At 45.9% G+C, this 15,960-nt stretch overlaps 1 protein-coding gene across 1 annotated transcript in view; it reads left to right on the top strand.

The window, feature by feature from the left end:
- Positions 1-732: 732 nt before the first annotated feature.
- The window catches only part of plxna3 (plexin A3), a 234,280-nt gene continuing 219,052 nt past the window's right edge, over positions 733-15,960 (top strand). Inside the window, exons 1-2 of the mRNA XM_063208712.1 lie at positions 733-903; positions 12,379-13,776. Of these exons, the coding sequence (XP_063064782.1) occupies positions 12,553-13,776 (1,224 nt within the window). The 5' untranslated portion in view covers positions 733-903; positions 12,379-12,552. The remainder of the gene's footprint in view (positions 904-12,378; positions 13,777-15,960) is intronic.

Raw genomic sequence — 15,960 nt, forward strand, 5'->3', positions numbered from 1 at the left:
ATCTGTATTTGATTCAGCATGTATTCTAGCTCATTCCTACATCATTTGTGTCATTTTGTGGTGAAAGAAACCCAAAATATGCCTATAGACACGTGCGTGAAACACTAATTTTAGGTAGTTTTTCTTGAATTTATTAAATTAAAAGTGTTAAAATGTGTTAAATATGTTAAAAATAATTTATTTTCACACTATAATCATTATAAATGCTCATAACATTAAGTATTTGCCCAAAATGAGCAGAATATTCTCACGGTAATCATAAATAATATGTTTATCATTAGACTCCCTTGATGCGCAACGTCCACATACGTGGACAGTAGCTTTATATTGTATAAAAACCTACCTTTATTGTAAATTTGGATTTTAACAACATAGACTTCTCAAGTGAACTGTACTAAACATCATAATATTTTTTAAAACCTGAAATTGCCCTTTGGTGTGGTTGATTTTCAGATATAAACATGCTTGTTATGGTCATAATTCACATCGGTGGATTTCTTAGATTGATCATGTCATCAAACACTTAATATTTAGTGCAAAAAGTTATAATTGCTGTTAAAGTATTGTAATGAACCTCATGGTACTTCCCATATACAATTTGGAAAAAAATAACCACTATTTACCTATCTAAAGTGGGGTTAGAATTACTGTCCACGTATGTGGACACCGTGCATGAAAGGGTTAAAGTGATAGTTACTGAATCCGAGCTCCAGGAGAAAGCAAGACGGTTTCTTGAGGGAAGGACCAGGAGGCTACCATGCCATTGCAGCGGTGAGCGCCGTTTGGCTACGTTTTATGATTTCGCAAAAGAGTGACGGAGGAAAGGGTTTTTTGGAACCGCGAAATCTTTTTGAATCACTAACAGATACAAATGTGGATGTAACTGTTGAGCTCAAATGACAGGTAGGTGTGCGAGCTGTTGAAACGCGAGCCAAGACCTTCCTTAATTGGTGTTGAATTGCAGTGATTGATTGTGATGCTTAAGATACCTTAAAGCAAAAGCTCTTCCATGCCTGTGATAAAAGGTTTATGTTGCCACTAGCAAGACTTCTCCAAATGCTTAATCTGAAAGGGGCACTGAACCAGATCGCGAATTTATGTCCAGTTGCCTCCGATTTCTTAGGTGGGTTGGTTAACGCAAACGGGGAGAATTTAACATTGCATTCAAATGCATGCGCGAGAATGTGTGTTGTGGCTCTTTTTTTTGAACAAAGGATGCGTTAGGAACTGTGCCCCTATCTATTTAAAAGAAATAACCACTTAAATACACTGTGGGTTCTCGCAGTTTGTTGCTTTCTACACAATAGATAATTTCTTTATCAACCATCGTGGTGGCTTATGCGCCTCGATAAGCAACTCCCGTTGTTGTTTTTTCCCCTAGAAAGTTAGAGCAATTCACAGTTTTCTGTACCTATATCTGAAGTATTTCAGTAACACAACATAAGGTCTCCTTTTGTATGCCATGGGAAGAGTCCTAAGCGAGCATGTCAGTCGTGCAACACTGGCGAATGTAAAGGTTCACCCCGTGTGTATATGTAGCGTTACGCAGTTGGTGCTAGGATGCATGTGGGATGCTCACCAGTTTTGTATCATATATAGAATCCACACTGTTCTGTCACAGATGTTTTCTAGGTACATTTTGTGTTTTTCTTGTGAGATAGACGTTTCGCCGATGCCCTATCTGTTTTTCTTTCGAGAAGCTGTGTGCAGCCTGCGGGAATGACAAAACACCCATCACCCCCCTTGCATGTCTCTCATTTTGATCAATAGGTGACAATGGGTGTATAAGCAACAATACAGCTCTTGTTCTGAAAGAATCATCCCGTCATACTCGTAGTTTGCATTCCTTGTAAGACTGAAACCATGCCTTTGAGTACATAAATGAGCATATTGCGGGTGGTGTTCTATCATCGGTCGGTGGAGGGTTGCAGGAGCTGAGTTTTCGAGCGCCGAGGATGTTTTGGGATGCCATGGGTCTAAGGAGGGTGCAATTAACACGAATCTACTTGGCCATTACGCCTGTATACGTCTGGCTCAAACATCTGCACGAGTGTCACTCGTCTGGCCGCTGTCTGTCTGGGTATTATTCGATTTCATGTAAACAACCATGCAAGTAGACTATGCTCTAAAGGATTAGTATTAATGCCGTAAGAGTGAGCTTTAGTTAGCAACGCACATGATGACTAGACTGGACTATTAATTTTGTATCAATATGCTGTAAACAAATGTAGTGTCTCAGGAAGGACTGAATGGACACAACGGCGTCAATGTATCTTTTTGTATCACACACATACACACACGCGCGCGCCCGAAACGCACACATTCATTCCAAACATTAAATAATTACCACTTCAAAACAGCCCTCTAGACACCGACTCTATACACGAGCAAGTGGTTATGTAAAATGTATGCGTCCCTGTCACAAACCAGTTCTTGATGGTAGGCATTCAGACAGAGCAAGTGCAGTTCGTGTTGGCTGCAATATTTTCTTGAGTCATTAAAATAAATTATCCTTTCCCCATCTACAATTAAGTGTTTAGACCCCCTGTTTCTTTTCATTCAAGGGTACATTCAACAAAGTAGTTCACATATTTCCAGAAAGGAGTTCAATGGAACACAACATAGGCCAAGTTATAATTTACCTATTCACCTAAAAAGTCCATGAAAGTTATTTGGCTATAAATAACAAATTGTGAAGGCTTGAGGGTCAGTAGATGATGGAATTGAGCAGAATAGTGTTTGATGGGTTGCGTTTTTGTGTATGGTGTATCAGTTAATGTTTTCTGTCTTTTATGTTGTGTACAGCTAAAATGTGTGTTGTGGTGTGGTTCTGTCCGTTAGTAGTTGCCATACACTCACAGTAGAGGCTGAATTGGCTGCTTGCCCATATTTTAGTTATTGGACAACGTTATGAAGAAACTTGTTTGACTAGTATTGCAATAGCTCATCAAATTGCTGGTTAAAATTGACCTGGAGTTTTTACATGCCCGGTAAATGTATGGCGAATTGCAATTTGGACATAATAACATGCGATGGTTACTGATATGCAACTAGTAACAAGTGTGCACTTGTTCTATTCCTGCACGCAGGCAGACTAACCTAAACTCTGACCTGTCAGTGACTGAAGCATCTTTAAATTGCCTACAGTACAACTTAGCTTACAGCCCGTCCATTGGTGGGGAGACACGGGGCTCACCAGAAGTTGACATCTCGCTTAGTTCCATCCATCCACTCTGTGGTCCGACCTCTGCACATTAAGCACTCATGTGGCTATTACCCCCCCTTTCCGCACCAACCCAGCCAGGGCTGTGTGCCAGTGAAGAGCCGGTCAAATATGCACTCACTGTTTGTTTAGTTTTTTTCCCCTCGTCTTCTTTCGGTATCTGTGCACCTCTTGAGCATGGTCCAGTGACCACTGCTAGGGGAAGATCCCCAAGATTTCCTCCATGTGGTTTTGACTGAGATAAGATGCTATGTGTGCTACGGATGTCATGCATGCCATGTTAGTGTCAGAGAAGTTCACGGGAGATACGGAAGAGCGATAGCTCGGCAGTCTGAGGTATAGTTAGATCAAGGCAATGGCTGTGTCTTACTTCCCACTTTGCATTCTGCTCTTGTGCAGGACCGAAATTCCTCCCGTAGCCGTCCACGGCACCACCAGGATTTGGGTTTCATTTTTCTGAATAAAGATGCGGTTTGGACTGCTGAACTTGGAAGCATCTCCCCCCCCCCCTCATTTTTTTTAAAGACCTAGAATATATTTCTCACAGTTGAGTAGAGGGAGACGACAATTTCTCACCCTCTGGAATTTCTTTGTGCTCGCGTGCTCGTTTAGTTTCATTTGACAGATAATTTTAATTGCCTTGGAAACACCAGAGGCAAAACAAACAGTCCCCACCGTCGGCTATCTCTAGAAAGGGATGTCGTCATGCCAGAGAGAGAGAGAGACACACACACTGACACACACAGAGAGAGAGAGAGACAGACAGACAGACAGACAGACAGACAGACAGACAGACAGACAGACAGACAGACAGACAGACAGACAGACAGACAGACAGACAGACAGACAGACAGACAGAGTGAGACGGAGAGAGAGTGAGAGAGTGAGAGAGAGTAAAGCGTGCACACACATACACACACGCACACACCGTCACCACTCACTTTGGTAGATGTTGTTGTACAGTGACAGTCAGCTCGCCTTCCAGTCAGTTAAATCAACTGTGCAAGTCAGCCCAAGGTTCACAATTCAAGGTTTCTGTTTCTGTTGTTTTTTTCTTCAGTGAGGGAAGGAGGAGGGAGGGCAGGGGGCTGTGAAAAGAGGAGAGGAGAGCGTAGAGGGGAGGAGAGCGTAGAGGGGAGGAGAGCGTAGAGGGGAGGAGAGCGTAGAGGGGAGGAGAGCGTAGAGGAGAGGAGAGGAGAGCGTAGAGGAGAGGAGGATAAGAAAAGGGCTCAGCGAAAGACTGGCATGTGCTCATCCTTCTGAATAAGTTCTGAGCTGGCAGCGCGAGTCACCGGGTGCCCGTGATCACCGAACAAAAGCCCTGGGCCTTCTCATGGCAACTTGCTGCCCCTCCTCGCATTTGTCTGGGTTGGCTGATGCTGCTTGCCTGCTTGCCTGCCTGCCTGCCTGCTTGCTTGCCCAGCCAAGCAAGCTGTGGACTGCACCACCAGTACTGTATCTTAAATGAGATCTTTTGTATTTGGTGGTGGCCCAGGCAGCAGCAGACAAATTTCTTTCTTTCTCCCGCTCTTCTTTCTCCTCACCGAAGCTGTGACAGAATGTATTTATTGGGCTCATTCCGTGCATGTTAGAATTGATAACAGCAGCTGCAAGCCTCTCTGTTATTTTTTTTGGGGCCGACTAATTGAAGAATAGCTGTGTTGAAATATAAGTATTAAGGAGCATTAGCCGAGAAGATAAAGCACTGAGTCAACACATTTTGTACAGTTAGGGGCTGTTAAATGCTTTCAGCACAGTTGAAGGATGAACACAATACATTGACATCATTCGTGTGCATGTGTTAGCCAGCATTGTGTGTGTCATGTTTCAGGTTGTGTGTATGTCATACATGCTAGGTCTTTAAGCTTAGCAACATTGAGGCGATGTCCGCAAATGACTTGTTATCTTTAATCGATAGCCTGTGATACACTGTTGCCAGCCGTGATTGATGATCGGTGAGAGGAGGTAACAAAGGAGAGAGGGGCGTTAGCCATCCTTCCACTCCGACGGTGCCTGGTTTTTTTTGACACACTTTCACGCAGGGCTTTGGGCCATTAATAAAGAACCACTGACCCCGGTTTAACACAGGATGTGAGACAAGACTAGAATAACACAAGATCGGAAACAATCAGGTGACGCTGAAAGATATATATTCTCTCTCTCTCTCTCTCGCTCTCTCTCTCTCTCTCTCTCTCTCTCTCTCTCTCTCTCTCGCTTCCTCTACCCTGCGAAGAACAGAACAGTACACATCAGCCCACCATGAGCTCACAGGCCCTCTCCCCTTTATTTCCCCTTATTTTGTCATTGCGTCACCATCAGAACTCCTGGCAACAGGGAGAGGGGGAGTAGAGGGGGAGAGAGAGACACACAGAGAGAGAGAGAGAGAGAGAGAGAGAGAGAGAGAGAGAGAGAGAGAGAGAGAGAGAGAGAGAGAGAGAGACTGGGAGAGCAACTGCAAGTTTCTTTTTAAAGTGTAAATGCCTGTGACCTTGTGCTGAACCTCATAATCTCTAGGAGGAAGCCAAGGAGTGATAAAGGCTGGGCAGAATAGCTTGGATGGGCTTCAGGCAGGTCACAGTGGCACAAGGTGTGTGTGTGTGTGTGTGTGTGTGTGTGTGTGTGTGTGTGTGTGTGTGTGTGTGTGTGTGTGTGTGTGTGTGTGTGTGTGCGCGTGTGCGCGTGTGCGCGTGTGCGCGTGTGCATGTGTGTGCGCGCGCGTGCGTCTGTGTGCCCGCGTGTGTTATTTTTCCCCCACAATGTCCCTTACAACCTGATGGGTTTTGGATGACCTTTGTATTCGGTCGCAGATAAATCAAAGTCTACCTGGGTGATATTGTAACGGTGAATAACAGGGCTGGGCGCTCTTGTGTGATTCATGGTGAGCTAAGCTCGTGTTACAGTCCAACATAGCTTAAGGGCAGAGTAGTCACAACAAGCCAGCCATGGTGCTTTAGTTTCTCCCCTGTCTGTTTGAACATGCTCTCTTATCAGATGGTGTGAAGCACTTTTAAAAAGGTTTACCTCAGTATTGTTGTTTTACTTACTCAACTGATTTGACTGTCTCTCTCTCTCTCACTTTGCTGTGGTGGTATAGGTGATGTGATATGATGAATGGGTCCAAATGATTGATTGCTGTACACAAATGTGTATTAAGAGAGAAGTTCTAGTAGTTTTAAAGGAATTTAAAGCAATACTAAGTAGTTGTCATCTTTGATATGAACATGCTGCTTTATCAGATAAATGTGGTGAAGCCATTTTAAAAAGGTTTACTTCAGTGCTGCTGTTTTACTTGCTCAACTGATAAGCCTTTGTCAAGGCGTCATGGGTGACATGTGAATAATAAGCAACTACTAAACATTTGATTGCTATGTACATGCATTAAAGACAGTGGTCTTAAATGCAATAATCAATACTAGATAGTTCTCGTCTTTGGGCGGCCTAACGTTTGGAAGCAGAGTGGTCTATAGAAGTACTGAGAGATGGCCTGTGCTTGAAACACACTTGTAGTTACAGCGCATGTTGGGTGGCAAAGTGTCTTTCACACTAGAAGTTTGAAGGTGATGAGCCACTTTCTCAATCAGTGTTTCTCAGATTGCAAACGAAGCATTGTGTGCTACAGGCAAAAACATTGGGCCAGTACAAGTGTTATGTGTGTCCCGTGCCCCTATTGACATGCTCTTGTGTGTGCCGTTTGATCAAGTTGTGGTGCTCGTTTTTTTCTGTGGTGCTGTGCCCCAGCATGGTCCGTGGAAACACTGACAAATTTTGAAGCATTATTTGAGGTTTGGGGAAGAAAAAAAACAATTACTTAGTAATGCTCCAACCACTCAGTTCTTTTTTACTCCCAAACAACAAATATAGACATCAGCCTATTTAAGTCTTTGTCATAGCCTAAGTAAGATCTTTTGCACAAGGCCAGAGAATTTACACCTGCACTCCCACCTCCCCTCAGTAAATCTTGCCTCAAGCCTGTCAGCCATGGCCATGGACTGGCTTAGCATCTTAATCCCGTGAAGAGAGAGAGAGAAAGAGAGACAGAGAGCACTTCTTCACTTTTTTCCCCTCTTTCTTCTCTTTTTCTTTTTTGCCCTCCTCCTTTTTTAATCAAGGGCTGTTGACCCTCATTACAGAAGTGGCGAAGAGAGGGGTGGCATTTGCACAGGCCTTGATTAGGTGAACCACTGATCTCCTGGAATGTTCCATGAATTCGCATTTACTACTACAGTGTCCCCTCCCCTGCCTGGCTCTTATTGGCTCCATCTATCTCTTCACACCAGGCATTCTTTCGAGCGGTGATGTAGAACCAGATTCCCCACCCCCTCTTTTCTCTCTTTCTCTCAATCGGTCTCTCTCTCTCTCTCTCTCTCTCTCTCTCTCTCTCTCTCTCTCTCTCTCTCTCTTAATACCCTCTTTTTGCTTTCCTTTCCTTTTTCTTCTCTCTTGCCGTCTCTCTCTCTCTCTCTCTCTCTCTCTCTCTCTCTCTCTCACTCTCTCACTCTCACTCACTCACTCACACACACACACACACACACACATAATTTTCTTCTCTCTTTCTCTGTCTGTCTCTGTCTCAGTTCTATCTCTCACTCTCTCTATTTCCCCATCTCGCTCTCTCTTCTCTCTCTCTCTCTCTCTCTCTCTCTCTCTCTCTCTCTCTCTCTCGCTCTCTCTTCTCTCTCTCTCTCTCTCTCTCTCTCTCTCTCTCTCTCTCTCTCTCTCTCTTTTATTATGCCTGTGCCGCTGCCATGCACCTTTAATTTTATGGCCAGTTGTGGGGCATGTCCATACACACTCAATCACAGGGGGGCGCCCCGGAATTCTTATTCAGCCCCCCCCCCCCTCCGAGAATATTCATCACGGCTACAAAATGGTGGGCAAATGGGTGTGCTGCGGCAGCTGAAATTAAGGGTAAGAGCCCCATAGCAAACAAATGAGCCCATTTCACCTGGGCGCCGTAAACACCAAGGGGTGCGCGTCCGTAAAAGGAAACTGTTGCCGGGGGTTGTACAGGCGTCTTGCTGTGCTGTGTTGCTCCGTCAGGGCTGGTGGGTTTGTGTGTTTACGGCTTCCAGACCTGTCCAGGGGCTGCCAGACTGGGAGAGAGACCACCAGGGGAGGGGAGGGGAGGGGAGGGGAGGGGTTGTGGCTGGGCCTGGCTGGGCCTGGCTGGATTGGAATGGCCAGAACAGAGATGGAAGTCGGAAGATTGAGCCTCTCAAACTCTTTTTGACGGAACTTGCATTGAGCCAAGTCATGCACCAGGGCCCAACGCAGAAACCAAAAGCCAATATTTGCACAAACACAATATCACGCCGGGATTATATTTTGCTATCTGACTTGATATTCCATTCTCTGCCTCTATGTTGTTTTTGTGTGCGTTTGTGTTTTCAGAGATTTGTGTCAGGCACACACACACACACACACACACACACACACACACACACACACAAGATGCCTTACAAGATTTGTTTAGTGTTATTTCCTGTTTTGTGCACAGAATTTATTTTTTGACACAGGTGTTGCGTGGGATATCGTTGTTGGCTGGCCAGTTTATGAGTGTGAGTGAGGAAGTGAGTGAGTGAGTGAGTGTGTGTTTCTGTGAGTGGCTTTCCGGTAAAGACTGAAATTAGGAAGCGTGTTTACAGTAATGGGATAAAAACATATTGATCAAAGCGGATTACTGTTGTCATTTAGTGCCTTATGATGCCAGTGACACAGCCGGTTAATTAATAGGTACCCCACATTAATTAGATTAGATCATTACGCTGTTCAATTATACCTGGTCTCAACATGCTGATTGGAATGAGGCGAGTGTCCAAGGCATTTGTTGGAGCTAGGTGGTGGGTAATGACGAAGCAGATCCTATCTCTCTTTCTTTCGTAATATAGCAGAGCAGTAATTACTCCCCTGCATGCAAATTTCAAGGAGGATTGACACTTGTGATTGCCGTGAGAAATCGCCATTAAGAAATGATTCTTGCAATTCAAGCTGCCTCTTTCCGGCTTCTCTCCCTTACGTTGGGTCAAAATTATTTCTGCAAGAATAATTCCGGTTCTTTCCATCTTCTTTTTTCTTTCTCCTGGGACAGCACCGTTCATTCGGCTCTCTGGTAATAGAGCAATTGTGATGGCTGCTCAGTGGTGTCTTTCACTTGTCAGGAAGTGGAGTTACAATATGCCATTGTAGGCTACCACAGTGGAGTCTGACTTAGTGATTGCCCCTCACCAAAAAAAGCTAACTGCCCCAGCAGTAGGCCTACTATTCAGTCTTGCATGGTAACTGCACTTAGTTGCTGTACGCATTATTTTATTAAAACAAATGACACATTTGACTTTACATGTACTATATACATACTTGTATACTATTATACATAATATATGACACAAAATGGATACTACGTATACTATGTATACTACAAAACATTACAGTCATCATCATTGTATACAAGTTGACAAGATGAGGTAGTCCACAGAAGTACAGTATGACCAAGCTAAACGAGAGGGAGTAGTCTTGACCGGCTTGCTGCATGGTTGGGCCTGGGCCTGGCATAGCAACTGTAGTTACTTGGTGTAACGTTTTGTTTTTGTCTTTTTCTGTTGAAACAAAATTACATGTATATGATGATGATACAAACCGCTGGCACACACACAAACCAGTCATTAACATTTACAGAGGCTGCGAGGAAAGGACACATTATACATGACAAAAAACAGGGGTGCTAGCAAAACATTAACAATACTTACAAAGGCTTGACGGCAATGTAGCATTTTGACAGGATGAGGTCGTCTTTTTTGCACAACAAGCATATCTGACACAGCTAAGTAGATGGGCGGAGTCTTGCATTTGCCCCTCTCCAAAAATGCTTACTGTACAGTTGGGTCTGGCTTGGCAGCTCAAGTCACTAGCTCTAGAGCTCTAGTCATAATTTCTTTATCAAGTTATTTTTTATTAAAACAAAATGACATAATACATGGCACAGGCACTATCGCAGACATGAACCAATCATTAAACAACGGTTACAGATGTCACAACAAACCGACATACACGACACAAAACAGAAATGCTAACAAAACAGTAACAGTAGTTCCAAACGCTGGACAGTATTGCATAGGCCTACATGTTGATAGGACGAGGGAGGTAGCTTAACTCCACACAGGCATACATGACGGAGCCAAATAGAAGGTGCCATGTTGCTACATTTCAGTTAAAGTGTGGAATGTGCGTTTGGAGTGTAAAGTAGAAGGCGTGATGTGAGAGGCCGATGAAGGTGATGAAGGTAGGAGAGAAGATGGCGACGGGGATAAGGACGATAAACACCATAGGAAATAGAGGGTGTCAAGGTGTGGAATGCAGACCATGCTGCTGGTGTTTTGTCTTGCTAGTCAAGCTTGTACTGCTTGTTTTTTTATCATTACATTACATTTTTTCAGTCATGTGTTCGATGTCAGTTGACGGGTCATATAAAGTCACAAACGAGCGTGTGTGTGTGTGTGTATGTGTGTGTATGTGTGTGTGTGTGTGTGTGTGTGTGTGTGTGTGTGTGTGTGTGTGTGTGTGTGTGTGTGTGTGTGTGTGTGTGTGTGTGTGTGTGTGTGTGTGTGTGTGTGTGTGTGTGCCTCTGCGTGCGTGTGTACATGCCTACGTGTGTACATGCCTACGTGTGTGTTTGTGCGCACGTGTGTTTGCGCGTGCATTTGTGTGCGCGCACGTGTGTCGTGCCTAGTGTTTAGTCACCCAATGTGAAGTCATGCTTCCTGGAATGGATATGCTATAATTGTGCTTGACGTTATTGCTGTAGTCTCATTTCATTTAGACAGTTATCCAAGATATGCACGAGAAGAATCCTTCAGAGGTGGATGGTGTAATTGTTTTTGTAGTGCTTGTGTGAGTGTTTTGTTTTGACTTGAGGTTTGAAAAGGGAGGGCAGGGAGAGATGTTGAGGTGGGAGTATGCAGTAGCAATGCAGCACTCAGAATTAAGAGAAAAGAATTCTTGTTGCAAGGTAGCTGCAAACACTGAAACACCAATAGATGTATTATAGTCATTATGCCTAACTGTTAAGTCTTCATTTTTTATTTCAGATCAATTTAGTGAAATCGGTTAAAGTAAAAGTATTTCATCCTCTGATGAAGACAGAAGGTACACCGTCAGAACATGTCAGAAAAAGGATAAAACTTTTTACATGTCCGAAACAAAAGAAAACCTTAAGATTTGACTGAAACATCAAACTGCTGAAAATAAGTTCTCCATTTTACAGACTAGGAGAAAGACAAGAGAGTAGCCTCCTCTATTCTCCCTTTGGGCCGAGCCCAAAGCAGAAGCAGAAGCAGAGACATAGCATAGCGGGCCAGCCTGCTCAGAGGCTGTTTGAGTGCCATAAGGGCCTCTTTCATTCCCGCTGCTTGGCCCAGCAGGAGGCGAGACAGCGGTGATCGAGCAGAAGAGTAATGTGTTTGATCTGCAGAGCACTTATGTTAAATATCCTGAGCGGCTAATATCATATAATATAATGTATTGCAGCTTTCAGATCCCTCTTCTTACTAAACTACTATTCCTTTATGCTGCGGTTTCTCAAGGCTTCTCTTTCTTTCTTCTTGAGATCATCCGGTTTTCGTCATTGTGCTGGCACGGGCAGTGTTGTCCGACTTGCTTATTCCCAGCCGTTGGTTTAATTAACAAATGTGGCCCGGGATTAGTGTTAGCAATAGCTGTAAGGGTTTATTAGCCGTTCCATTCAGTGAGGGGGAGTGGGAGTGACAAGGCTTGGCACTAACCAATGCTACTGGATCAATAATCCTATCCCCAACCACCCCAAAAAATCCCCCCACACCACACAGCACACACCACACGGCTCATTGTGGCTGACTGTCCAGTTTGAGTCGTTAATACCCCCCAAATGGACTCTGGGAAGAGATTGTGTGGATTCAAGATAAAAGTGCTGAAAACTGAAAGTGATTTTTTCCCCCTGCTCCTTGCTTTCAAGTCCTGTCTAATGCCATTAAATGCCCCTTTTTCAGCTGGCTAGCCGCTGTTGCCTCCCACCTTCATCACAAACTAACCTGATATGTTTTTTCGCTCTCTCTCTCTCCCTCCCCCCTCTCCCTCCATCCCTCTCTCTCTTTCCCTCTCTCTCCCTCTCGCTCTCTCCCTTGTAGACATGAACTACTGAAGCTGAGAGCAAAGGAAAGCCTTCACTAAGCTCCAGGGAAGAGCTCAAACACTCCCTCCTCTCCCCTCCCTTCCCCCTCCTTCAGACAAAACACACACACACTACCCACCTCACACACCAACCCACCCAACCCAACCCTCACCCACCAAACACTTTCATCATGAAGTCCATATGGCAGATAGCACTGCTTGTGTTGCTATTCTTCGGCACCAACATCCTCGCATTCCCCTCCACCCCCACTGCGCCACCACCGTCGGCGCCCCTGCTGCCCGTGGACGCGGGCAACTTCCGGGTGAAGGACGCCAGCCTCACGCACCTCACCGTGCACCACAAGACGGGCGAGGTGTTCGTCGGTGCCATCAACCGCATCTACAAGCTGTCGGCCAACCTGACTGAGCTGCGCTCGCACATGACGGGCCCCATCGACGACAACGCCAAGTGTTACCCGCCGCCCAGCGTGCGGGCGTGCGCTCACAAGCAGGAGCCCACCGACAACATCAACAAGCTGCTACTGGTCGACTACTCGGGCAACCGCTTACTAGCGTGCGGCAGCATCTGGCAGGGCGTGTGCCAGTTCCTGCGCCTGGAAGACCTGTTCAAGCTCGGCGAGCCGCACCACCGTAAGGAGCACTACCTGTCGGGAGCCAGGGAGGCGGACGGTATGGCGGGTGTGGTGTTGGGAGACGACGACGGACTACCGGGAGAGAAACAGAAGCTGCCGAAGAAGAAAGGAGGCAGCCGGCTGTTCATCGGCGCGGCCATAGACGGCAAGTCGGAGTACTTCCCCACGCTGTCCAGCCGCAAGCTGGTGGCCGACGAGGAGAGCGACAACATGTTCGGTTTGGTGTACCAGGACGGCTTCGTGTCGTCGCAGATCAAGATCCCCTCGGACACGCTCTCGCTTTACCCGGCTTTCGACATCTACTACGTCTACGGCTTCGCCAGCCGCACCTACATCTACTTCCTCACCCTCCAGCTCGACACACAGCTCACCCAGATGGACGCCACTGGCGAGAAGTTCTTCACCTCGAAGATCGTGCGCATGTGCTCCAACGACACAGAGTTCTATTCGTACGTCGAGTTCCCCCTGGGCTGCACCAAGGACGGCGTGGAATACCGGCTGGTGCAGGCGGCCTACAAGCACCGCCCCGGCCGACGGCTGGCTCAGGCACTGGGCCTGTCGGAGGACGAGGACGTGCTTTTCGTGGTCTTCTCCCAGGGCCAAAAGAACCGGGCCAACCCACCTCGCGAGACCGTGCTGTGCCTCTTCACCCTGCATCAGATAAACCTGGCGATGAGGGAGCGCATCAGGTCCTGTTACCGCGGTGAGGGCAAGCTGTCCCTGCCCTGGCTGCTCAACAAGGAGCTGCCCTGCATCAATACGGTGAGTCTCCTCCACGTCTTCTTCACGTTATCTTAAAATATCTCAGCGCAGAAGCAGGCAGGAGTCTTCTTCGCATTGTCCTAAAATACCTCAGCACTGTGGCAGGGAGGGGTACGTGCATGCTGATCAGTGCCGTGTTTGCTAGGGACTATTGCAAATACCAATGCCACTAATACCACACTATTACACCACTACTAATCCTACTGCTAGAACAACATTTGTATTTTTTATAAGCAAAGGTAAATGTGTAGCATCCAGTTTGAGGCGGGACCCTGGAGCTGTGTCACAGGACGCAGATGACCCAGCCTAAGTACGAGAGTAACCTTGCATAACTTGTTTGATCAGCCACAAAAATCATTTTTCTGCAATGCATATGGGAAGCTGTATTAAGACATGCATTATGTACCACTGCTAACAATTCAATGTTGGAAAGCATTATCAAACATAAGTAATAAGGTCCTTTACACTGAAAAAAGGCATGCATTGATTTTCTGATATGTTTGCTCAAGATTGAGGGAAAAAAAGCCAGGCTTCAGAGAGGTGGGCTGACTAAACGCTGCATATTGGAATTCTGAAGGTGTGTGTGTGCAGCGTACCTCTGGACCTATGATGGAAACGTAGACAGACATTTGAATCAGGACCTTGTGAATTATTCATGTGTGCTTTGGGCCCTCGCTGGATAGGCAGACATTAAATCAATGAATCTGTGAATCCTTCATCAGATAAGATGAAGATAAGATGACACGGGGCAAAGTGGGTATAATTGAAACGGGAACTCAATAAAACCCCACCGTTTGAATAACCTTAAATATTAATCCATTATCATTTAAAAGTGTGACGCCTTTTTTTCCCTGAGCCATCCCAGCCCAGTTATTTTGGGCTGTATTATTTATTTGCCTCAGAGCAAACCCTCTGGCACTTTAAAAAAAAAAAGTCTTTCACACACGCTTCAACCACCATTGAAGAAACACAATATTCAATATTTCTCTCAAGGTGCCTTGCCTTCTAAATATGGTCTCCCAAATATAGTCACAGTCCTCACCAGGGCCTGCTTTACCACAAAGACTCATGCTTGTTGTTTCAGCTTCTGAGGCACTTACTTATTAGCTGACTTCTCAATCCCAGTGGAGAATGGTTGCTTTTTTTCTTTTAGTATTATTATTATTTTTTCAAATCCAGTTCTTCCTTGTTGCTCAGTAAGCACAGCAAGGGTGGAGTCTTTGCAGGAAGTGAACCTTAGCAAGCCACTTACTGTGCATGGGTGCGTGTTTTAGTGTGCATTTAGTGTGTGTGTGTGTGTGTGTGTGTGCGTGCGTGCGTGCGTGCGTGCGTGCGTGCGTGCGTGTTGGGTCCCCTTAAAAATGCTTCTGCAGTGTCTGTAAGATCCTTCACAGATGGAGGAGTGTGGAGCAGATACACACACACACACACACACACACACACACACACACACACACACACACACACACACACACACACACACACACACACACACACACCAAGGCGCTGACTGACCTGGCTTGTCCGCGGAGGGAGTCCAAACCTGCTATTTTATTGGTAGCAACAGGGTGCCTCCATGACTGATGCAAATCTGCTCTTGATTTGTGCTCAGCCGAGTGGTAAAAGGCTGGGGAGAGGTAGAGGTAGAGGTAGAGGTAGAGGTAGAGGTAGAGGTAGAGGTAGAGGTAGAGGTTGGACCTGAGCTGCCTGGGCCCCTTCATCATTATCAGCCCCTGTTAATGCACAACATTAGACCCTCAAGCACATAATGAGACTGTGTGTGTTTGTGTGTGCGTGCAGCGTGACAGGCCCTACAATGGTGCATGGGTGGTTTTAATATATTTATCCCTCATAAGTAGACCAACATATAAACAATTAAATTTAATAAAATTGGATGAAGAGTGGACAAACGTACAGTATATAAAAACAGCAGTGGGCAGCACTAGGAGTGCTCTCCTGTCCTCTCCTCTCCTGTCCTCTCCTCTCCTCTCCTCTCCTCTCCTGTCCTCTCCTCTCCTCTCCTCTCCTCTCCTCTCCTCTCCTCTCCTGTCCTCTCCTCTCCTCTCCTGTCCTCTCCTCTCCTCTCCTCTCCTGTCCTCTCCTGTCCTCTCCTCTCCTCTCCTCTCTCCTCTCCTGTCCTCTCCTCTCCTCTCCTCTCCTCTCCTCTCCTCTCCTCTCCTCTCC

This window comes from Engraulis encrasicolus, chromosome 10 (assembly GCF_034702125.1).
Source record: "Engraulis encrasicolus isolate BLACKSEA-1 chromosome 10, IST_EnEncr_1.0, whole genome shotgun sequence".
Classification (NCBI taxonomy): domain Eukaryota; kingdom Metazoa; phylum Chordata; class Actinopteri; order Clupeiformes; family Engraulidae; genus Engraulis; species Engraulis encrasicolus.